This window comes from Stegodyphus dumicola, chromosome 3 (assembly GCF_044657685.1).
Source record: "Stegodyphus dumicola isolate Sdum_Otavi_A_Nest chromosome 3, ASM4465768v1".
NCBI lineage: Eukaryota > Metazoa > Arthropoda > Arachnida > Araneae > Eresidae > Stegodyphus > Stegodyphus dumicola.
The window spans coordinates 242,303,521-242,329,033 of NC_140770.1; the positions used below are offsets into that span (position 1 = coordinate 242,303,521).

The 25,513-nt window shown below is 33.9% G+C and overlaps 2 protein-coding genes across 3 annotated transcripts; both read right to left on the minus strand.

Moving 5' to 3' along the window:
• Window positions 1-202: 202 nt before the first annotated feature.
• On the minus strand, window positions 203-2,495 carry LOC118182379 (THAP domain-containing protein 2-like). The gene is made up of 3 exons (XM_035351718.2): window positions 1,941-2,495; window positions 983-1,159; window positions 203-292 (listed from the first exon to the last, which is right to left on the minus strand). The coding sequence occupies exons 1-3, from the start codon at window positions 2,091-2,093 to the stop codon at window positions 203-205; spliced, it is 420 nt and encodes a 139-aa protein (XP_035207609.2). The 5' UTR covers window positions 2,094-2,495.
• Window positions 2,496-6,970: 4,475 nt separating this feature from the next.
• LOC118182377 (PR domain zinc finger protein 5-like) lies at window positions 6,971-23,910 on the minus strand. 2 transcript variants are annotated; one of them, XM_035351715.2, is made up of 2 exons: window positions 23,778-23,910; window positions 6,971-7,700 (listed from the first exon to the last, which is right to left on the minus strand). In XM_035351715.2, the coding sequence occupies exon 2, from the start codon at window positions 7,680-7,682 to the stop codon at window positions 7,119-7,121; it is 564 nt and encodes a 187-aa protein (XP_035207606.1). In that variant the 5' UTR covers window positions 7,683-7,700; window positions 23,778-23,910; the 3' UTR covers window positions 6,971-7,118. The 2 variants fall into 2 exon arrangements, with proteins under 2 accessions (XP_035207606.1, XP_085670099.1); XM_085813973.1 differs by lacking the exon at window positions 23,778-23,910 and adding an exon at window positions 20,910-21,803.
• Between the last annotated feature and the right edge of the window lie 1,603 nt (window positions 23,911-25,513).

The following is a 25,513-nucleotide window of genomic DNA, read 5'->3' on the forward strand; positions in this document are numbered from 1 at the left end:
ATTATAAACTCTGATCGGATAAAAATAAATACAAATAATCATTACCATTTTCAAAGTAACTCAACTTATAAAAAAGCATAAATACATTGGACTGTTCATAGCATTCATACTTCTTAAACATAAGTAAATATTACGTTAATATATTTTTTAATTTTAGAAACAATGTTAATACTTTTTAGAAAAAGTTTATAATACTAAATATTTAATAACTGTTCAAATGAAGACTTACAACAGATGGTTCAGCAACAGAAATCGCTTCAGTTGATAAAGGTAAACCGTACAGCAAGCCACCCTGAAGATGTAAAAATTATGAAACACATATAAGTAAGGATACCTGAAAATGCTGATAAATAAAATATACTTAATGTAATTTTAACAATAAATAATATAAATAATCCTAATAAGTTTTGTAAATCTTTAAACAAAAAATAACAACATTCAGACAAGACATATAAGACATTAAAATATACATTTAAATCAATGTATTATAACTATATTATTGTATTACTCAAGATTAAAGTTATTAATTTCAATATTATTTCTTTTACTTACTCCATACATATTTCTCTCTATTTATCTGGAATTTAAAATTAAGCAAAAAAGCAACTTTAGTTTAATACAAATTTTGATTTAAACTCTTTTGACTTTGAAGGCAATCAGATACCGGTTTCTTTCTTTTAGGAGCAAATTTGAAGAAACCAGACCCATGTATGACCGTCCTCGAAAAACTACAAAAACTTTATCCAAAAACTACATCAAATTGAGGTTTTATGCTTAATTTTCAATATATGATTATAATAACAAAGTACATACTTAATTATATATATAACAACAGCAAAATTTTAATTTTTTAGACTGTAATTACAGCTTTATCACATAATGCCTTAATTTCAATATTTTGATTCTTTTATAAAGCAATTTAGTCCATTTGTAATAAAAACATATTTTTTTATGAAAAACCATAAAAATAAAAAACACATACATTACAAAAATTGGATGTAACTGAACGGTGCTTTGGTAAACCAATGCCTTTTAGAGGCTGTGAGGTCAACAGTTGTGGGGGATTAGGCACAGTGAAAAGAGTTGGCACAGCATTGGGCTTGAGTTTTTTACGCCCATCTTGCCTAGAGCATTCAAATTGATTTTCTTCAAAATGTACCTGCATATTTAACAAAAGCATGCATGAAATTTAACATTAAAATCAAAAGCACTAGTATTAAATTACAGTTACATATATTATAATAATTTAAGAATGTAATTTTCTGATAAATTTAAATTTTTTTATGAAAATAGAACAAATTTTTTAAAAAGTAATCATGTTTGTAAAACTACTTAAAACATATTTCCTGCTCACACACTAAAAATAAATTTAAAGTACCTATAGTTAAAAATACAACATTAAGATTTACTACTACAATAAAGGATAATAATGGGATCAAAACGATTCATCGAATATTTAAATTAATATTTAACTTCTTAAAAATGTCTAAAAATACAGAATATATTTATCTTACTATAAAGAAAAAACAAAATCATTTATTATTTGGATCATACCATCCAGTTTTTAACATTGGCGCCAACTATCCGATTTGGCGACAATACATCAGAATCAAAACATAGAATGCTACTTTAAATCACCAATCGTACAGTAAAATTAAAGAAAAGAAAAAGGCACATCACATTTGTAACTGAGCACTAAGTTTACATGAAATGTATGATACAAATTTTACAAACGGTATAAACTTTTCACGATAACAAAAGAAACAACATGAAACAACGATATTTTACTGCACAAACACATACACATTCCGCAGTTGATTTTGTACTTATAAAATCAGTTGATCGTCAATAAGTGACAGTTAAATGAAAATAAATATTTTAAAGTACCAAGACGAGTAATTTTTCTAACATTCTATGGAAAAATACGAAGCTGAACTTACCTCACAAAGATACGCTCCTGGGCCCGGGATCCATTGATCTCGACGAGAATTAACTATCCATTTTCTTCGTCTTTCTTCATTTCTAGGGAAACGAAACATCCTAAAGTTATTTTTAGACTGATTCGAACAATTTGATGCAGCACAACCACCCATTTTTCTGAAAATTAGGTCGAAATCGATCCACAAATATGTCAAGAAATCAGTGCTAATCCAATAGCGAATACCAACAAGTTAGCTTCAAAATGGATGATGATTCAGCTCCCCTTTATAGTAGCCTTAGATAAGGGGTTCCAGGTTCTCTCCATATCAAATAACGCGTACTATCGCTTTCTAGACTAAACCTGGACTCATCCGTAAAGAGAACAGTCCTCCATTGATCAAGCGTCCAGTGGACATGTTGTCGTGCCTACTGCAAACGGTCCCTACTATGGCGTGACGTGAGCGGCACGCAAATGGCTCATCGTCTCGCATACAGACCACCTTCGTGAAGTCTTCTACGCACAGTTGACGTTGACACCAACCTTCCGGTGGCTGCAGCAAGGAAGGATCTAAGAAGAGTCGGAGTAGCGGTTCTATTCCTGCGTGCACATAATGTCAAATATCGGTCATTGGCGCTCGTCGTAGCAGTTGGCCGTCCTTGGCTGAACCTCCTAGAGGCCGAATCTGTGCTTTGAAATCGCCTGCAAAGTCTATGAACCACAGAAGGAGTCACATTTAGCCATCTGGCCGCTTCTGTTTGACTTTATCCTGCCTCTAGTCTCCCAATGGCTCTCCATCGTAGGCAAATGATGCGTGGAGGTCATTGTTACGAATTGGCTATCTCAGATTTCTGATGTCACTATCACAGTGAAATATGTGGGCTTGCTCTCAAACATGGACTTTTATTCTCCTCGCAGATGACGTATTCCGAGTGCAGCGCCACTAATTTGCATACTATTAGTTTAACTCAGCTACTCTTAATTGGCAACATACTCAAATTTTACACGGTTTGGCTTATTTTTGAGGGAGTTATCGCTATTTTTGTGATTTTTCCTTAATTTATGATAACCAGTGTAGTTTCACAAAAGCTGCTACTTCAAGAACTGTGGACAGCTGCATGGATTGGGATGGTAAGCTCCCACCTTCACCGGGCTACAAGTGGCAGATGTGGTGCAGTGAAGTTAAACATTTGAATAATGTCACAGCTCCCAGACATTTTTTTGAATTCAGTTTATTTCGTTTGATATTCACTCTTCTTCAGATGCGTCTATGGCGGCATATAGGTCAGTAGTATATTTGAGAATGATCACTCAGGGCAAAAGAGTAATTACTAGTTTTATATGCTTTAAGAATAGTCTCTCCGCTTAAATGTATCATATTTCCCCATTTGGAATTGTTAGGATGTTTACTGTTTTCTAGACTTGCTAGAAATTTGATGTAAATTGTAACTTCTGGACTGATTCCAAAATATGTCTGTTTTGGATAAAGGGGAAGACCAGTAAACACAAACGGTTTGTTAAAAACAGAGTAGACGAAATTCAAAATTTGACCTATTCTATCAAGTAAGCTCATTGTCCTGGCAAGGAAAATCCTTCAGATATCCTTTACAGGGGTATTTTGGTCTCGGGCTTAAGCTGAAAATTCTTTGTGGTTCATAGACTTCCTTGGTTGAGTTTATCTTGAGTTTGGGACTAGTAAGATTAAAAACTGAATCTTAATGAGGATTTAGAATTAAGAAAGGAATTTGAAACCATAGCACAAAATAAATGTGCGGTGAAGAACTCTTAATTTCTTTTAGATTTGAATAGATATTGCAAATTAACTCTAAAAGATTTGTAAATAAACTTAGAAAACCACAAGCAGAAATGGGACGTTACACAGCAGTTGAACACTTAAAGGCAGAATAGGACTGGATAAAGTATGAACTTCCGAATTCGAATACCTCAAAGCTGGTAAACAAATTCCTAAGGAATCAACTCTTTATCAGCTAGCTGCATTTTTAGATCAAAACGCTATTTTTCACGTGAGAGGTAGGCTTCAACACAGCAGATTTCGAAATTCACTAAGCTATTCATTTTAAAACAGTATAACAGAAAAGCACCCAAAAGTCATACACAACCTTGTTTACAGAGTTACTAAAGTACTTAATATCAAATTAATTTCTGACATGTCGAAGAAAAGTTTTATTTTGCTCTTAAGGCGGCGTCGCTGTTTCTGATAATGCTAAGGATTTTAAGACCACAGATATTTTGAAAAGCTTTTCCCAAATTTTGGTTGATTTGGATTTCAAAAATTTTTGTTGCGATACATGAAATAACATGGCAGTTTATTGCCCCTCATCCTCTACGGTGAGGTGGGTTCCTCATGAGGAGTATAAAGATTCTTTAAGGAAAATCCTTGGAAAGGCTTGTATTAGACTCGAGGAAATGACCATTCTTGTTGAAATGGAATTGATAATAAATCGAAGACTCCTTACTTACGCAAGCAATGAGTTGGATGAACCCAGACCTCTTACTCCAGACTATTCTTTCCTTCCTGATCAAGAAAATGTTAGCTATCCTATACATTTTGTTGAAATTTCTGGTAACCAACTTGGTACAAAAGAAAATTTGACTCATCGAAAATTGTACAAGACTAAAGTAATTTACATCAGCTCTGGAAGAAAAAGACAATTCTTTCATGCGAATGCAAAATGCACATATTTTGTAAATCCTCATCGGGAAAGGATCTTAAATGAGACGTAGTTTTGCTCGAAGGGATGGTGACTTGATTGAATTTTGTATTTGTGTTATGCTTATTAAGAAATTTAGACCTGTATATTTAGCCTACTCTTAACAGAGTATAGGTGAAGTGTGTTTAAAATTTATGTTATTTGTGCTGTGTTGCACGCTCTAAGAGAAGCACCTACTCAGCTGCAAAATAGTGCAAGAAAATGCATTGAGTTACCATGGCAGTTTTTAGAACATAAAAAAAATAGACGTTCGAATGACTTCCATTTGCGTATTTGATTACTTGTTTTGATTTAAGTTCCGCATCAACTATATTTATATCATCTTTACTACTTACTTCTTTTAACTAAAAGCAAAAAATTAATTCAAGTACAGATTTCAATCAGTCAACAAATTTATCAAACTGTCTTGTTCCTCTCTCTTATCTAGCAACTTAAGTATGGACGAACCTAATGAACTGCTAAGCGAATGATAGCTTAAGTCCAGAAACAGATACGTAAAACTCAAGAAGGGTTAATGCTTAACTAAAGAGATGTCGCCGATGCTAACACAAATCTAACTAGTTAGCCCCTAAATATCGAATTAGCTAGCAAAGCTATCAAGGGCCCGTAATACAGCCCAGTGTAGTAACAGCTTACAAAGACGTGGCCAAAAAATGAACGCGCGCTAGTCGGAAACTCTGATTCTCTCCCTCATCAAGTCAGTGGAACTTCGACTTAAATACTACTCCTACTCATTTGCATTAAACGCGATTCTAAAAACACATTCTGGTAAGAAAATTGTAAGCTGAAATTAGGATAGATAGGAAAGGAGCTTTAACTTAAAAGTAACTGTTATAAACTTAGGATAAACCTTACAAAACAATTTCATGAGCACAAAGTTAAGTTTAATTTTCAGACGAATTATAAAAGTAATGCAGATTGGGCTACTGATTCAAATTATAAAAGTATTAACAGCTTTATTTGACAATAAGATGTAAGGAATGTGTATTAAGAGAGGCAAATAAAGTCTCCATGCATGTCACAGCATTAATTCTTTAATCGACACTGAGAATAAAATATAAAAGTCTTTAATCCGGACGTCCATAATCCAGAATGATTTATAATCCGGACCTCAAAGATACTAACTTTCCGCGCATGCGCATAATACCTTTATGCATGCGCATATGCATTTAATGTATAACGGACGGTATAAGCTAAGCTAATTTTCTATTTCAGTTAATATTGCAGATTGCGTTGTTCCTTAATCTTCTAATTGGATCCGGCTTCTTATTTCTTGCAGACTGTTAGAGCAATTTTATAAAAGTAAGCTTGAACTTTCGATTATGTCAAGAAGAATTTCTGATTCTGGAGCTTCCAAAGGAAAGCATGTTTCGATGTCCATCAAACAAAAAGTGGAATTGCTGCAAAAAATGGATAAAAGCATATCCTTTGTTTCTCTAACCATTCCGAAATATGTTTATCAATTTCACGCTGCTCTGCGGGGGGGGGGGGGGCGTCGTGGCGCGCAATGAACTGGAAGTTGATCTGTCAGCACTATCCTTATCTTCAGGGCAGATGTTTTTATTTTACTCGGCTTATAATTCCTTACTAAATGTAGTACTTCATCTCGATGTACTCCGTCTTTGATATGATTTAAATCAAATTCCTTGTCATTATAAATATCCCAAATACACATCAAATAGTTTTCTGGTTGCAATTTTCTAATTTCGACTATGTGTAATGTACGTTTTACGCATGCGCGTGTTGAGAGAAATGTTTAATAAAGTAAAAAAATAAATATTAAGCTTTTTTTTTTGTAAATTTTGATACCCTTTAGATCATAATTGCTCTTTTTTTCATAAATTACGGTTTAATATTTTTAATTGTATAATTTCTGCATGCCATCTTACCAAATTTAAACTGATGATCCATAATCCGGAATCGCCGTAGTCCCAACGAGTCCGGATTAAAGACTTTTGACTGTATCAAAAAAAAAAAAAAAAAAAAGAACGGAGATTTTCAATTCAAATGTATGCATATGAATTTTTTGGAAAGGTTTACAATTTCATTAAAAACAAAATTAGACATACTTTAATTTGATTACGTCAAGAGTTTTCCCCACCCCGTAAGAGTGGACAAAAAACGTCATCAAATATAATTTTCAATATGTTTGACAATATGCAAGTAATAGTTTCCAGTCTGCAGTGTTAGAAATTATTCTTTTCTTGAAATATTAAGCAGTATATTATTTTAATAATCTTGCTTACTTATACAGTATATATTTTTTAAAAAAGCAAACATAACAATTTATTTAACAATAAAAGGAAAACAATACAATGAATTTACATAAAAATATTTATTTGTATAGGAAAAAATAAGTCCTTTATTGGACTGTTCTTTTTGCTAAATTGCAATAAAATCTAGAACAAGAAATTTAATTCAAAGGTGATTAAAAGTCACAAATGTCAGAATAGCCACATTCATATATATCATTTTGTATGAACACAAGTATGTTGTTTAAAAAGACTTTTCCATAGAAACTTTTTTCCACAGGTAGAACACAAAAACAATCCATTGTCTGAATCAACATGTTCTGAGCAATGAAGTCTGAATTTTGTAACATCAGTGAAAGATGTCTTGCATACATCACATGAATAAGTAATACTACTATGGAATTTTGTAATGTGTTCTTTGAGGCCCCTTGCCTCACTAAACGTTTTATGACATACTTTACACGTAAATAATTTTTTCAAAGTCTCTAAATTCGACACTTCTTCATTAATAGTATTAGATTCATTTAAAATTGATTTAGACTGTCCTTGAATCTGAGTATTAAAGTGAGACTTTATGGGATCATCACATGGCAAATTGCTTTTATAATCAGACTGTTCAACCGACTGATTTCCAAAACGACATATTTCCTTTATCAAACGTTCTCCTTCAATGCATAAAAAACACTTATGATCTGCATCATCTAACTCCATATGATTCAAAATTTCAACATCACTACTAATATCTTCGATAACAGTCTGTGTTTTCATTTTTTTGGCCATCTCATGAGTTTATGATACCTAAAAAAAAAAAAAAAAAATATTCAACTATATTACATGCCAAATTTATCAAAACATGCATAAATTTTCCAAAATATATATATAAACTTTCTGATTATTCACATCCCCATAAAAAGTTACCAGTTCAATAGTGACTTTATGAACTGGTAGAAATACTTATTTGGTTAATTTCAAGACTCACAGCTACTGTTCTATTTATAAAATAACAATAAAAAGAACTATTTTAAAAGAAACTAGAACTTTTATGAGGAATTCAGAGGCCAATATTTACATTCTTAAAGTTGGTGGATACTATTCAATGAAACAGCAGTTAAAGCATGCTACTCTCCACGTGCATAATGGATAGACTGACTACTGTCACATGTGCATTTGAAAATATGCCGAAAACACGGCAATTTTTCTGCATGTTAAAACCATGGGTGCAGATAATCAGAAAACTTCAGAAATACTTTTAATTTACCACAAACACAATCTAATTAATGAAAGGTTATTTATTAAAATAAAATTCTGGCAACAGCTTCAAATCATTTGATTCATTTCAAATCATGATTTATTTTACTCAGAATGAAAGAACACTGTTTATTCTCTTGAATTCTGTTATGCATTTTGCTGTTAAACAGGCTAATGATTACCCCCCATATAAATAAATAAAAATTCAAATCTCTTACATGTACATTTACAGTTAAATATACATTACAGTTAATATTTGAAAGAGTATCACAAAGAATAATTAACACAGTGACAGCTGGAACAACTCAAATTTATGAAGTATTTATTGAAACGATACAATATGATGAGATGCTGTTACTAATTTTTTTTTCTCTTTAGTATTGCATACTTCCTTATTACAGAAAAATGCATCATTTTTAAGCATCCAGTTGGCAGTTTGTTGCCAAGTTTACATTTACACACATTTTGTGGTTGCCCTGTATGTTTTTGCAATTACTTTTAATAAGGCACCAGACTGGTGGTTCAGTCCGAGGTTCGAATCCCGCGAACGGGCTGGCTGCATGGGTGTTTTCCCCACGTGTAATGTATATACGAGCCAGTTTCCCTTAAAAAGTCCTCCACGAAGGCATCCCTCCCCTTAGGTAGATAGCTCTCAAGGCTTAATCACATACACATAATAAGGCACAGAGGCATTTTTCTCATCCCAAGACCTTTTGCTAGACAAACCCTGCACGGTAAAACTAATTATGATGGCAAACCATGCCTTGTTGACTTTGATTCCACCACTTAGAAAAGCACTACAGTCTTCCAACATTTTGAATACAAGCAGCTGATACACACAGTAAAATGCCTCTGCTTAATCTACTTCCTCTATTTTATATGCTGCCTAACAGTTAAATAAAATCACTAATCCTTCTCATAGATGGTTGCCTCTCTATTCAGATCCTGAGCAAGAAGTAACTCACAAGTTTCTAAGCATAACTAATCAAACATCCAGTATTGTGGAAGAACCCCACCAGTTTGATTTTTCCTCATGAAAACAGACTTTTGTTTATGTCCACAATTTTTTCACCAAATAAGCAAGCCACTTGCTTGCTTATTTGGTTGTCAGATTACACCTCCTCCTAAAACTATTTTAGTCACCAATAGTAAATAAACTGAACATTACTCTGAAACCGCTGAACCAGTTGTCAAAATGTATGATTCTCTCTCACTTGCAATATTTCATGTTGCACCTCCAAATTCTTTCATTAATATGTAGTTTTATAAGGTATTTCTCCTGCCTTCTTAGTATGCCTTCGTGATGTAGTGGTCAGCACACTCGAAGCATATTTGAGAGGTCTGCGGTTCGAGTCCCGGCGAAGGCATTGCTCATTTTTCGTGTCTCCTGCTTTGAAATAACCCATTCTTTCGAGTTTTATTCAATGGACATTTTCAACTATTCAAATGTGAGGTAAAATGTGTCCTGGTATTCTCTGATTATCTGCTAACTCTGTGAAAAGAATTCACCATGCAGCATACTATGTCACCAAGATAAGCAACAGAAAATGCCATGATAAGGTATTTATGAACTAACCAAAACATGCGTGTGCACAGTAGACGAATTCACAGTTCAGCATTTGAGTTATTTTTATGATTAGTGTTCGTTTTTGTTGCATTCCAGTATTTTTTTTTTTTTTTTTTTTTTTTTTTTTTTTTTGTAGGGAACTGTAATGGGATTGGTGGAATTTGCAACCTGATGAAAAAGGAATCATGGAATTTCTTCAGAAATTCAATGTTCAACAATACAGAATGCAAAATTTGTATTTCATAAAGCTGCATTTATAAAACATAGAATTTGTGCAATTCTCTGATATTTTTTTAAGGGAAAAATACATCACTGTATACATGGTGCAGAAAGTGTGCCCAGAGTCAAGTTGTGCACGAAACCAAATTTCTGTAATTATCTGGTATTTTTTTAAGTTAATGTAAGTCTCTATATATGAGGACAGGAGTGAAAAAACTATGTTTTTACATGGAGGTTTTCTTGCATTTTTAATTTTGTTAATTAGTTGCTGTTTTATGTAATTCTTAGTGCACCATCATTTCTGAAAATGGTTGTTGAACATCATCTTCCAAAAGTTCAAATTAAATTTGCAAAATTTGGAATTTGAGCGGCTGAAAATCACTGTGGATGCAGATGGCAGTATACAAATATTAGATGTTACAGGCAGTCACAATTAATTGTCCAAATATATGCTAATTATGCAGTCTTTAAAGATGCCAGCATTCTGAAAGGTTTGAAGAATTTCATTTACATGCTATATAAGTGTTTATAACTTTTGTAGGATAATTTTTGATAATATTCATGTTTCTCTTGCTGAGAGATGACAAATGGTAGATTTTAAGTGCTAGCCATACTGTCAGATGCACTGAAGCAGGACATTAAATCAAAGATATCACTTTTTACTTCGGCATTTATCATTCAATAATTTCACAGATGTGACGAGAATTCAAAACAAGTCAAACTGTTGTCCGGAAATATGAGCCTGATCAACTCCTTTTGAAGAATGGCGACTGCAACCATTATATCTACGGCTGTAGCATCACTTGACGAGAAAATATCTGACAGTACTGTTAACTGAAGGCTTCACATGAAGCGATTATAAGCATGAATACCAAATGTTTGTACTCCACTAAATGTACAATTCAGAAAGACAATATTAAAGTTGTGTCATCAGCATCTAATTGTGCTGTCTCAGACTGGTGCAATATTCTTTTCATGGATAAATCCAGATTTGCTCTGGAATCACATAAGCATGTACAGATCTGGAGACAACAAGGCATATGCAATCAGGCCCAGAATGTCACTGAACATGTTTCATTCACAGAAGGCAGCATCATGGCTTGAGCTAGAATTTCAAAGGGATATCATACACGACTGCATATGTTTAAAGATGGTTCTGTGACCACTTCACAGTGTCAGGATGAAATTCTGCACCCTACAGTGAGACTATGTTGCAGCAGTTGGTCCTGATTTCCACCTTATGAATGCAGGGCTGTGGAGTCGGTAGCGAAAATGACCGACTCCTGGAATTTTAATGACTCCTTCATATATACTATATATATGTAAGATAAAAATGTATGAATCAGAATTATAATATAACTATAAACATTAATTCTTCCTCTCTATTCTAAATTCGTAATAACTTCTTTGCATTGCGTCATTTCTAGATCACTCTATGATCGGCGCAGCTCTGATGACGTAATCATTGGGAACTGAAACTGTCCTTGTAAACCAAAACTTTTCTCTTCGCGTGCCTCCATCTTGCATAACTACGCACTTCAGCTTTTGCTCTCTATTGTGCTAAGATGTAATTTCGCTGGCTTGCTATCTGTCCGAACAATATCAAAAATGTAAATCTTCTGTGGAAAGGCACGACTAGAGTGCCAAGTGATTGTGGCCACAAATATCAATTGGAAATAAAAATGGAATTAAAACTGCTTCGACTGCCAAGTTCTTTAAATACTACGCAATCAAAAATCTTCTTCAATATGGGTCTAATCACGCATCGACACTGCTCCGTTTTTCCTTCCTTTGCTTTTATGATTACAATTAAGCCGGTAAGGATAGTTTCCTGCAACTTGAAACCTCAATGGAAAATTTAATTCAGCTCTTCAAATGATCGTTTTGTGATAAATCCAAGATAATGTGAAAGAAGTGAATCATCAAGTTTGTTTTTTCAGTGTTTAAAAAATAACAGATCATTCTTCTGCTGTGGTGTTTTGCAAGTGCTTCAAAAAAATAATCACGCGTAGTGTTTACAGATTGAAAGTAATCTCTCGATAAATTGAGAAGTTCGAATGCCTAGTGAAAAGGAAATCATCAGTGAATTACCGTTTAGAAATTAAGCATTACAGCGGGTTCAAGGTCGATCTGAGTTAGTGTTTGCAAGTATGTGCGACAGAAAATTATTTGCACTTCCGCTTTTTCAACAGCTCAAAAATTATTACATTCGTGTGAATCTAGCTCAGGAACTAAATTATTTAATGTGCTGCGGATTCTATAGTTTTCAATTCAACTTTGGTTAAAATTTCTGCAATTTGTTTTGAGAAAATCTGAAATTCTTGTTCATTAATGTTTCTAATTTTTCATAATTACGTGGGAGAAAATTAAGTAATGAATTTTAAGCTATTTAAATTACTCATAGGGAAGGATATTAAGATAAGTTTTTATGTTTTTGAAATTTTGTTGAGAATTTTGAATACTAATTTTATAATTATTCTAAAAATGAAGTAGGTGTAAAAAATAAGTGAAATTATTACAGATAAGTAATATGAAATTATGGTAAATGCATGTTAAAATTTATGGCTTATTGTGTGTTAAGTATAGTATGATGAGGGTGTACTGGTTCCTTCAACAGAGGCCTGTAATTACCTCTGTACAGTTGTTCCTTTTACGCTCTTCATGCAAGATAATGTTGGAGGCTCTCATTTTATGAATGCATGTAAATTTTTTATATTATTATTATTATTATATTTTTTTATTATGGAATGTATTAGTGCAGTTCTCAAAGGCCAGTTACCTTAATGCAAAGAACGGAGGCCTTTTCAAGTAAACTGCCTAGGCACCCTGGGTCACCAGTGCAGAGAACACACTGGTTAGCTCAAGAGGACAGCCCTATTGATGGATATGTTTGTTTAGAAGTATTGCGAGGCTTCCAGTTTGGTAAAATCAGGAATTGTAAATGAAAGATGATAACGGTGAAACCATAAATTCTGAAAATCTTAATCCTATTATTTATGATGTTAAATTATAATTTATCAATATGAAAATTAATATCATAAATATTTATGTGCATTTAATTATAAGAAATGATTATGTAAAAGTTTTTGTGATATTCTGTAATAACAAGAACCTTCCCTGATGAATTATGATTATGTGAATTCTCAAACAAAAAGACTTTTGGACTGAAATGCTGAAAAATTCAATAGGACTTTAAAAATTTATTTTAAAAAAATTGATAATTATACTTTACAGGACAAAAATTTTATGATTTATTTATTTTTATTTTTTTTACATTTGCTAGTGCTTTAACTCTTTCTCTTTAAGAAGGCTTCTCTGTCGCTACGCCTTTTTCTTTTTGAAGGGGGGAAATATGTAAGATAAAAATGTATGAATCAGAATTATAATTAATTATTAACATTAATTCTTCCTCTCTATTCTAAAATCGTAATAACTTCTTTGCATTGTGTCATTTCTAGATCACTCTATGATCGGCGCAGCTCTGATGATGTAATCATTGGGAACTGAAACTGTCCTTGTAAACCAAAACTTTTCTCTTTGCGTGCCTCCATCTTGCATAACTACGCACTTCAGCTTTTGCTCTCTACTGTGCTAAGATGTAATTTCGCTGGCTTGCTTTCTGTCCCAACAATATCAAAAATGTAAATCTTCTGTGGAAAGGCACGACTAGAGTGCCAAGTGATTGTGGCCACAAATATCAATTGGAAATAAAAATGGAATTAAAACTGCTTTGACTGCCAAGTTCTTTAAATACTACGCAATCAAAAATCTTCAATATGGGTCTAATCACGCATCGACACTGCTCCGGATTTTTCCTTGTGCTTTTAATATTACATATATATATATGTTATCTGGGCAATGAGGGCAAATGTTGGTGTAACTATGCTGTCCGTCTGCAGAAATCCTCATTCCTTTTAAGTGATTTGTCCTAAGTCTGGTTATGATAGTCGATATGGCTCTGTCACAGTTCAATTCCAGGATGGAGTTTCCTTTAACTTGACTGATTAGTCTTTGGCTGGCAACTGCATTGGCATCAACGAGGGTTAGGCAGTTGGATGGCTGAGGAGAATCATGCGATGCCTTTGCAAGCTCATCGGCCTTTTCGTTACCAAAAATATTTACATGAGCCGGTATCCATTGTAAGATGCAGGATCTTAGGGCAGCAATGATTTTGTTTGTGAGCTCAATGATCTGATGACTGAGTTGACACTTGCCCTTCTGGGTCGCTTGTAATGCTGATCTGCAGTCAGAGAAGATGATGATGCCCTCGGAACTCTGGTCTTCTTTAGAGAGATAAATCTATAGAGCACTTTTGATGGCGACGAGCTTGCATGTATAGTTGGAGGTGATTTTCCCAACAGGAATACTGTGGCATTCTGCACTCCATCTGGTCCGATGAAAAAGACTCCCGCTCCTCCTCTGTTCAGATTGGAGTCGGAAGAGCCATCTGTGTAGGCGTTCATCAGATCTTGAGTTAAGATCGCGAGTTCCTCAATGGTATGGTCACCCTTTTTTTTGATTATTGCAGTGGGATCTTTCTTGGTACAAGGCTGTAAGAGATTTAAATAAATTTCTGTTTGGGGAAGAGGGCACAGAATGTTGTAAGGCTCTTTGGAAATTTTGAGAGTCCCATATTTGAGGTTGATGTCAATTCTGATATCTTGGTCATGTTGAAGGGTTGAGGATCTCTTAAGCCTGCAATTGTCACTCCATGCCCTAAAGGTTCTACTTGAGATACGATGTTCAGCAAGGTTTGTATTTTGTTGGTAAATTTAATTGTTATTAATTTTCTTCTGTTCTCCAAGGGGGCGAGGCCGCATTCCTTTTCAATTTTGATGTTATTTGTTGATGAAACAGCTCCAGTGATGATTTTAGAGGCCCTATATTGAACAGCGTCGATCTTTCCTTTAACAGTAGGCCTTGTAGATGCTGCGTATTCGAGAACAGGCCTGACGATGGAAGTGTAAGTATTCTTGAGGGGTTTTGGTCTTGATCCCCAAGAGGCACCACAAAGTCTTTTAAGGATGTTTAGCTTTTTCAGTGCCTTTATTGAAACATGTTCAAGGTGTTTACAGAATCTCAACTCTGCATCTAGAGTCAGTCCAAGATACTTGGGGTTAGAAGTTTGTTTGATGAGAACCTAATAGCTTTATAATAGGATGAAATGAGTTTCTATTTTTTCTATCTGTTTAGAAGACACAAAAGATACCTGGATTAATTTTAAGTTTAAGATCTTTTGACCAGATTTCAATGCCTTTCATACAGATATTTAGAGCCTTTTGTGAGACTTCGAGATTTGAGTGGGTGTGCCAGACTGCAACATCATCGGCATAACAGGCAATTTTGATTTCTTTACTGATGTGGGGGTCAATCGTATTCATGTATAGAAGAAAAAGAAGAGGGCTAAGTACGGAGCCCTGAGGAACTCCCGCCCGGGTATGGTAAGTGGTAAAGAAAGTGCCATTAACCCTGATTTTAAAGCTTCTTTTCCTTAGAAAATCATTAATCCAGATTAAAGCATTAGATGTAATGCCTGTAGCATGTAAAACGTTGATCAGTCAGTTTCTGCCTCCAGACTCTGTCGAAAGCAGCAGAAAGATCAAGAAGAACCATGATGGTTTTCTTATAAGGTTTGTTTTGAAAGCCACCAATAATCGATTGGCAAAGGTAGAAAAGCTGATCGACGTTGCTGTGATTGGCTCTATGTGCAGTTTGATATGAGTACAAAATGTTGTTCTCTGCGATTCAATTCATCAGCCTTCATTCAATTCATCAGCTCTGTGATTCATCAGAGTGAATAATGCACTTAATAAGTTTGCACGGAGTGCAGGTGAGCGAGATAGGTCTGTAATTAGCGCAGTTACTTGCAGATTTTCCAGGTTTTAGGATGGGAATAATTACAAAGTTCTTCCAGGATTTGGGTAACTTACCAGAGCACTATGAGATATTAAAGATATTCAGCAAGTCTCTTTTGGCATTTTCACCAAAATGTGTGATCATTTGTCTGAAAATGAAGTCTGGTCCGGGGGATTTCTTTTGATCCAGGCTATTTATTGCAGACTCCAGTTCCTCAGGATTAAAGTCAGATGTGAAGATGCTGTTGTCGGTCGTTTTCTTGCTTCTTTTAATAACAGATAGGTATTTTTTTTATTTACTTTTTTGTCTCCTTTCGTATGCTGCAGTTTGCTATATCTTTGTTTGTTCTGGCATTTGAGCCGTTTGTGGAGATCGCATTCGACTGAGGTTCTGCCTGTATGTTGGCTGCTGGACTGCCTGAGTTGTTTAGAGCCTTAATCAAGTTCCAATATTGGGACGTTCCTTTTCTTGGGTCAAGTTTTTCGCACAGCTCTGTCCACTTCTCTTGTTTGCTAGCCGAGATGGCTTCTTCCACCTTTTGACTTACTTCTATAAGTTTACGTCTTATCTCCTCACTGTTGTTGCTTTGGAGTCCTTTACTGGTTTGGTCTCTTTCCTTTATAAGTGCCTTATGTTATAATCCTTCCAAAATGGAAAACAATCGTCCTTACACTTTCCTCTAGGGATGTGATTTTTTGCTGCGATTTGGTTGCGGCTAGTAAAGAGAAAGAGAAGTTCCTCAAGGTTACTACAGACTGTTGGTTCAGAGCCTAGGTTCTCAAGTTCTCGGCTACTTTGTATACAACATATACAAATTATGAATAAATACATATAAAAAACTTAAATTGCTTATCATAATTTTGCATCTCGTAAAGCTAGCATTTACCCATTTTTGCATTAAGTCACATTTTTCTTGTTACTTATGTATTATTGCAACCAACTTTATAGAAGTCACCAAAGTTTCAGAATATGCCAAATTCTGTTGACCACACAATATTCAGGCAACCATGCACATGATAAATATTGTTTTCAACATTGACATTTTGGTATGTGTTCTTTCGCTGTGCTGCAAGTTCCAACAGCTTTCATAGAAAAATTAGGATTCTTATTTGTCTTAAATACGATTTTAAAAATAGTGCTTTTGGATTTTCCTATAATGGAAGAAACAGAGGTGAAATTTCTGTGGAAATACAATATTTTGCCACAAATTTGATAAATGAATATGAATCTTTTCTAAAAATGAAATTTTCACCATAACAAATAGCCATTTACTGACTGTTTTCTAGGATAAATATACAGCTGAACCATAAAATATATATGTAATATATAACTTAAATATAAATAATTTTAACAAACATGTATAAATGTAAAAAAACAAATTTAAGTTAAAAAAATTAAAAAATGTGCAAACATATAAAAGATTTAATTTTCGAACTAATCTACAATATTATTTAAATTCAGATAACATAAGTAAATCAACTGCAAAACCAAACCATGAAAATAAATTCACCAGACTGCCCTAAGATGGTTGTGATAATACATAACTACTCTTTTCTTAATGCCATCTCGTAAATTTGAATAATTTTTTCGAAATGCAATTGAAAAAAAAATATAGACAGCAGTTAACTTACATAATTTTAACAAAAATTAAACCAACTTAGCATATAAATCAGGTTTACATAAAAAACCAAAGCATTACGTCATGCTTATCCATTGGCACTAACCCATACTGTTTGATGGTAGTTTTTGATTCAAATCGTAGTTCCATTCATTGATTCATTGATTCAAATCGTAGTTCCATTTCTGCTTGATAACATAGTAACAATTCTCTTTCTATCTCTCTCTTTCTTTTCTTTTCTTTTTTTCTTTCCTTTTCTTTTCTTTTCTTTTTTTTTTTTTTTTTTTTTATGTTTTAAAAAAAAGTTTTTAAAATTCAAAAATATTTTGGTTTGAGTTTTTTGGTTGGATGAATGCTGGATAGTTGGGCTTTTACTGTAGAATAAGAGCAGAGGAGAAAACACGGTGCTTTCTTGGTAATAGGGTGCCAAGCATTAACACTGACATGAAATCTAACAAGATAGTGACAACCCTAACGCTAGGTATAGGTTGATGAAAAGAATGACTATTTTGTTAAACCCAGAATGAAAAAGAAAAATATAATAAATGAATATACAAAATAGATTTTAGCAGATTAATTTCAGGTTATACAGACGGCATTATTCATTTAACATTGCCTAAAACATTTACATCTTTTCATACAATCGATCCCATATAAATACAGTGAAGTAGGCATCTAAGATGGCTGCAGCCAGTTCTGCACAGGTATTTCTTTCCTAGCGTTGGGTTGTCACTATCTTATTTTGCACATGCATCCCGAATCAGGATCAATAACATTTATTTTTTAATCCAATGGCGACCACTTGCCTATTCTGCGTGGGTACACCTAAGGCCAGAAGTGGTGGCCAGTTTATTGTGGAGGCATTTAACAGGCAGCAACCATTGCTTCCTCTGAAGAGATGGGCACTTACAACTATACCTTTTTCAGGATTTGAATTTAGGCCCTTCGGTACCACAGTAGGCTCCCCTAACCATTAAAAATTTTGGTACTATTTGGTTTTGAGAGCCGTAAAAAATCGCCAAACTATTGTTGATGCCAGTGCTGCCAAAAATAACTGTGGCAACCCTAATGCAAGAAAGGAAGTATAATAGTAAATAACTATCCAAGATTGATGTTTTAATTTAGATGAAAAGTTAATTTCATATAATATTTTTTTATTATTATAATTTACGTAAAAAAGTCTAAACATGACTGAATGGAAGCATAAGAGTAAATAACTATTTCAGATCATTATTATAATTTATATAGAAATTGCTAAACATAACTGAACAGATGCCTGCATCGCTATTTCGCTACCGAGTTATCGCTAAAGCATAATTTCATCTTGTTGGTTGTTCAAACATAATTTTCTATAATGAATGATGCCTTTTCTTTGAAAAAATTCTCGATAAATCAGAATCACCCATTTATTTGTTTGCTGCTTTTTAAAGGGTAAAAACAATTGGATTTTTAGCAATTTTCTTTTATTTTTTAAGAGCACATAGATAAGGTCAAGGGTGTGCAGTGCCATTTTTGTGTAATTCTGGGATTTTTTTTTTAAAAGTGAAAATAGGTTGATGTGTACATGGACACCAAGTATGTGCAATTCTTAAAAACGCACCAGGCAGTGGGTGATTCTGCACTTTATCTAAAATTCTATTGCAGACTTTTCGTCATGGGCAATTCCCAAATTGTTACATCCATAGGATATCAAATAAGGATTTAAAAATTAAACTAGTATTTTAATGGCCTCTTAAGAAATATAGAACTATTTAAACTTACATAATCTGAAATCAGCATGTACTATAGATTCGGCGCACTGTTAAAATGGGTGCAGTTGCTAGATTTGGCGCTTTTGCGCATGCATTTTCGCTGCAAATTTTTTACGGTCCTCGAAACGAAATAGTACCAAAAATTTTTTTTTTTTTTACTGTCTGCACGGCATCAATAATATATTTGCAGTTAACTTACAAGTGTTTGTACCTTGCTGCTGCCAATTCATTTAAAAATCTACAAAAAAATTCATGGACTGATTTTCTTTTTTTCTACTTGTTCATAGTTATCGTTGCACTGCCATTTATAATGCACTCTAAATGGACAACCACATTTGCTGTTTTGATAAGTTTTGACAACTGGCACCTCATTAACAGAAAAGTACCAAAAAAAATCATATCTTGCAACTAAAGTTTATTTACAAATTTATTACAAATTAAACATGTAAATAGTAAAAATATAGTTTAGGTGAACCCCTTGGCGAAACATGGATACAGATTTTGTGCAATTCTTTGACTGGTTATTTTGGCATGCGAAGCGGCGGTTTTTGGCACAAAGCCAAAATAACAATACAAACAATTGCACAAACTCGGTATCCATGTACACATCAACTTATTTTCACTTAAAAAAAAATCCCTGAATTGCACAAAAATGGCATTGTGCCCTCATTTGACTTTATCCATGTACAGTCAAAAGTCGTTAATTCGGACACCCATAATCCATAATCCGAAAGCTAAAAACTTTCTGCACATGCGCCGCGTTGGCACATGCGCACAGGCGTTTTACGCGTGCGCGTAAGACCTTGACTACTGCGCATGTGTGTGTGCGCAAGTGCACAATACGTTTTCGCCTGCGCGTTTAATGTATAACGGACAGTGTAAGCTAAAATTATCTAATTATCTATTTCAGTTAATGTTAATGATTGCATTGTTCCTTAATCTTCCAATTGGATCGCGCTTATTATTTTTTGCAGACTGTAAGAGCAATTTTATAAAAGTAAACTTGAACTTTCGATTATGTCAAATAGAATTTCCGATGCTGGAACTTCCAAAGGATCTACAAAACGAAAGTATGTTTCGATGTCCAACAAACAAAAAGTGGAATTGCTGCAAAAAATGGATAAAGACATGAAGAATGTGACAGAGAGGTTAGTGAAAACGAAAAAATTTCGATTGACAAGTTAGTCGGTATTCTTGGCACAGCAATTAACGGGACTTGAACAGCGGAACTTTGTAACTGAACAAGAAATTATGTCTGTTTATAGAATTAAAGAGAAAGTATTATCACATAAAACTTTTTTTTTTTTTTTTAATTTTGATACCCTTTAGATCATAATTGTTCTTTATTTCATAAATTACAGTTTCATATTTTTAATTTTAGAATTTCTGCATGCCATCTTATGAAATTTAAACTGATGATCTATAATCCGGAAAAATCGATAATCCGGAATCGCCGAAGTCCCGATGAGTCCGGATTAACGACTTTTGACTGTACATGTTGACCTATTTTCACTTTAAAAAAATCCCAGAATTGCACAAACTTGTGTTGCGCTCTCCCTTTACTTTGTCCATGTGCACATCAATATATTTTCACTTAAAAAGTCAAAGGAGCACCAAATTCTACAATATAGGCAAATAAAAAATACATAATGTCAATAAATTACATTTTAAACCAAACGATAAAATAACATAAAAAAGGAAAAACATGTTACACATTTAAGCACTACCAAAAGCAAATATTCACTTACCATATTTTCAAGTTCCTTTCGTACACCCAGAGCCACGTAAAAATCAAAATATCAATCATACTCAAATGACTTTTTTCAAACCTGGTACTCTTTCTGATCGAACGCTTCACATAGTGACCATCTGAACCTTTCTTCTTACTAACCCATTTAAATCCATCTAAATGGTTTGTACGTTCGACTAGACGCATATCCTTCCTACATACAGGGCACTTATAATGGCTACTAAGTAAACCTTCATTTACACATCAGTCAATTAAAGCTCTTTTCCCCTTTCACTCCAAATCGTACAGAAACTTCAAATTAATCTCACTACATTCGGCCATTCTATCATCTAAAGAATCAAACCAACACACACCACAAAAACGCTTACAAAACATCCCACGATTCAAAATTTCCAAGAATCATGCACCCGATTACGTCACAATAGAGTTTCCATAACATTCAAATACTCAGGCTACCCTAAATGAAACAACAACTTGGCGATAAATGAAACAACAACTTGGCGATAAATGAAACAACAACTTGGCGGTAAATCAACCAACAACTTCGCCATAATACAAGGGGTACCTTAAAGTATACTCTACCCCATGTAAATTAATTACATATAAATGAAGATGGTTAATCTTTGGATTATGGTAACTTAGTTATTTTTTGGCGAAAATTTGGCGACCAACCCTGCTACAGCAACCTGCTAGTTTTTGTTTGGACGCCATTTTGTTTTCAAGAAGTAAAGCCATTTTTTTTTTTTTTTACTCAACATTTTTTTTCAACAATCTGCTAGCCAAATTATGCTTATGCTAGAACTTTTATGGAACAAAAGTGCTTAATCATGACGAAGATTAGGTGCGAAATTGGGAGAAAGTGCAGAATCGCCCATTGCTTGCCGCGTTTTTAAGAATTGCACATACACGGTATCATCCATGTACATGTCGACCTATTTTCACTTAAAAAAATACCAAAATTGCACAAAAATGGCATTGCACACACTCTTGACTTTATCCATGTACACTGCTAAAGTTCTAGCTAGTAACCTTTATCGCCTTACTAAAATGTCGCCAAACTACCTGTTACCATATTCCAAAGATTAGCCTTTAAATATTTGACACTAAGTATTTGTAACCATTTGTAATGTTTGCGGTATGAATTCGTTGGTGACATTTATAATATAATAGATAATTTAGAGGTAAAAGTTTTTGGATATTTTATTTATTTTATACGTGGAAATGTTCATCTTCGGCAAGGGTATATACTTTTTCGCGATCAGGTAATTTCATGTATGTTCTTTTTACCGGATTCAAAGATTCACAAAATTTTCATGCATTTTCGTGAAATTTTTCTAATTTATGAGAAAAAAAGCAGTGTACATGGATATAGTGAAGAGTGTGCGCAATGCCATTTTTGTGCAATTCTGGGATGTTTTTGTAAGTAAAAATAAGTCGACGTGTACATGGTTTAGTGATATTTTAATTAAATGATAGTTATTTTGTGAATTTTATGTTTGTAGGAATTTGGCACGTGCATTTAACTATGAGTAAATGGATATCTCGGTAATTTGTATTGAAATTGAATAAATGTAACTGACTACTATATTAGCAGTAACCGTAATGCCATCCTTTTGTTTACATTGCGTTTGGCGAATAGTATGGGTTACCACATCATATCATTTATCGCCGCTCTTGGCAATATTTTTTGGTTAAAATTCTGGGTGGGCTATACTGAAGCTGTGCCATTATGTGGTAGCAGAATCGCCCACTTATTTGTTTGGCACTTTTTACAAAAGTAAAAAAAATTAGATTTTTGTCACTTTTCTTTGATTTTTTAAGTGAAAATAGGTCGATGTGTACATGGTTAATGTCAAGGGAGTGTGCAATGCCATTTTTGTGTAATTGTGGGATTTTTTTAAGTGAAAATAGGCCGATGTGTACATGGATACAGAGTATGTGCAATTCTTAAAAACACACCAAGCAGTGGGTGATTCTGCACTTTTCCCTAAATATGCACGAGTATGTGCATACATGAATACATCCATCCATCTATACATTTCTATCTCAGGTTCTGAAAATAAAAGAGTACCAAAAATTTGCCAAATTCTCTGCAAAATAATTAAACCCCTAACTCGAAATAAGCCAAGTCTTGAAAGTATTTCGCACATAATTTAAAACGTTACCTCAGCTGTCACTTCCAGTTTTGCACATGCAATGAATGTACTCCTGTTATCGGGACTAGATTCAGAAATGTATTCATGTATGCACACATATACGTACTTAAGATATAAACTCTCATACATGAACACATACATGCAAACATTTTTTAATCCGGTTCTGATAACAGAATAGTACAGTAACGAGCACTACTTCTCTTGAAAATTAAAACTTGACGGCTGCATGGCTATCGCATAATAAGATAAAGGACACACACTACTTTGTACAACTCTCGATTAATCTGGAAGTAATTTACTTATAGAGCTTACTGACTGATCAACCACAATTAGTACATCAATCAGCAATTTGAATGTAATGTCCAAAAAGTGCACAAGGCAGGGACTTTTGATTGGATATGGAGGATTGTAGTAGCTTTGTGCATTAATTTTTACTGGACACACACTAATTTGTGCAACTATCGATTAATTTTTCCTTTTCCTGTATCACTTGCATTTCAGGCAAACACATCCTTTCTAATTCAATTCAAAAAGAACTTTGATAAACGAGTCGATCAAGCAGAAAAATATAATGGGATGTGGGAGGAAAAAGTATCATTTTTAAAAGATTAAAATACAGTATAAGCACTTAAAGAAGAGTTTAACATGCAGTACGTTACAGATTTAAAAAACATATAACGTATTTTACAATATGAAAGAGGAATACATACAAATAAATTCGTCTTCTTATTTTCAAAATAAAAAAAAGGTTACATGAAGTTGCCAAATATGAAACTAAATCTTTGCCAATGAATACACGATATCCCGTCAAGCCTCAGTTCTGAGAAACAAGGACAGACATAACATTTTCTTGGACAAATAATCAGGTTATGTAAAGCTGTTTCTTTCAATATCGATGAAGTGGATTCTGTAAATTGGTCACTATTATGAAAAATCAGGGATTATGACTTGGCTTCAAAAAAACAATGAAAAGACAGTGGTTTATGCTTTATGAAATAATTTGATCGTCTGCATAGGAGCAGACACCATAGAAAGTGCAACCAGTGTGGCAGAATTTAGGACAGCAAAATTTCATAAATGTAGAAGTGCAAAAGATAGTAGAATTTAGAAGCTTCTGATATTACATCAAGGGTTTTATTCCAGGCTACTACTGTAGACAGTGCTTCCCAGAGTTTCAGAGAGTACCAGAAAGATGTCTTAGAGTAAAAAATGTCCTCGGTGATTTCTTTAGAATGAAAATTTTAAGAAATAAATAGAGAAAGGTACATAAATAATAGACAAGAACAGTTTCAGATACACAAATTATAGATACAAGTTATCTTGTCTTGGTGCTTGGGAAGAAAGCTCTTGATGAAACTTGTAAGCAAACAGATAGTTTGCATTCCATGGTCGTTCATAATTTTGTACGCACCATAGAGCGTCCATCACAAAGCTACTACAATCCTCCATGTGTGTGTGTATGGCAAAGCCTCGAGGGCTATCTGCCTAAGAGGAGGGATGCCTTCGTGGAGGACTTTCTAAGGGAAACTGGTTCGTATACACGTTACACATGGGGAACACCACGAAAACGCCCATGCAGCCAGCCCGTTCGCGGGATTCGAAACTCGGACCAAACTACCAGTGTTCAGCGACTTTACCGCTCGGCCGCTGGTGGGCCCTACAATCCTCCATATCCAATCAAAAGTACCTGCGTTGTGCACGTTTTGGACATTGCATTCAAATTGCTGATTGTGTTAGATCAGTCAGTAAACTCTATAAGTAAATTAAGTTTCGCTACCAGTTTACTGGTATTAGCTACTGATCAAAGTTAAGCATGCATGTAAAGAACATTTTGCTAATATAAACGTCACAAGAGATGTTTTTATAGCAAAACAGCTGGAATTCTACAAAGATAGATACTGATTTCTAATATCAAATACAGACTGTGACCTCGCTCAGAAAATATAGATTTTCGCCAACGATGACGTTTCCATAAAAAAAAAAGCAGTGCACTTATTTGATATTTTGTATAATAATTTCTCTGCTAGTGCTGGAAATTATTATTTTACTTCTACCACAAAATTATGCATTGCTACTAGAATTCATTCTTGTGGTGCCTTTCAATTATTTCTAAGAAATTTAAGCTCTGTTGCGCAAGCGTCATGATTTCCTTTTGCTTGTACAGAACGCTCTGCAGAAAATTCGTTTATGTATGGTATAGACTGCTCGTTATATGCTAAAACTGGACTGATCGTTAGCATAATTCTTCAGAAAGTCTAAAAATTCTTTACTTGCATTGAGCATTTCTTTACTTACTTGGATACTTTGCTCGCAATTCTTTACTTAAGTACTTTAATCACATTTCTTTACTTATCAGCGTTCTTTATTTCAATTTTAATACGCAGTTACTTACATATTGAGGTATGCTGTCTGCCACATTGTGCCGTATCATGGGAAATGAGAAGTA

Coding starts and splice junctions, on each gene's coding strand:
- LOC118182379 (XM_035351718.2), bottom strand. CDS start 2,093: ATGGGTGGTTGTGCTGCATCAAATTGTTCGAATCAGTCTAAAAATAAC. Junction 1,160..1,940: donor CAGGAGCGTATCTTTGTGAG/GTAAGTTCAGCT, acceptor TTAAATATGCAG/GTACATTTTGAAGAAAATCA. Junction 293..982: donor TTACATCCAATTTTTGTAAT/GTATGTGTTTTT, acceptor TTACATCTTCAG/GGTGGCTTGCTGTACGGTTT.
- LOC118182377 (XM_035351715.2), bottom strand. CDS start 7,682: ATGGCCAAAAAAATGAAAACACAGACTGTTATCGAAGATATTAGTAGT.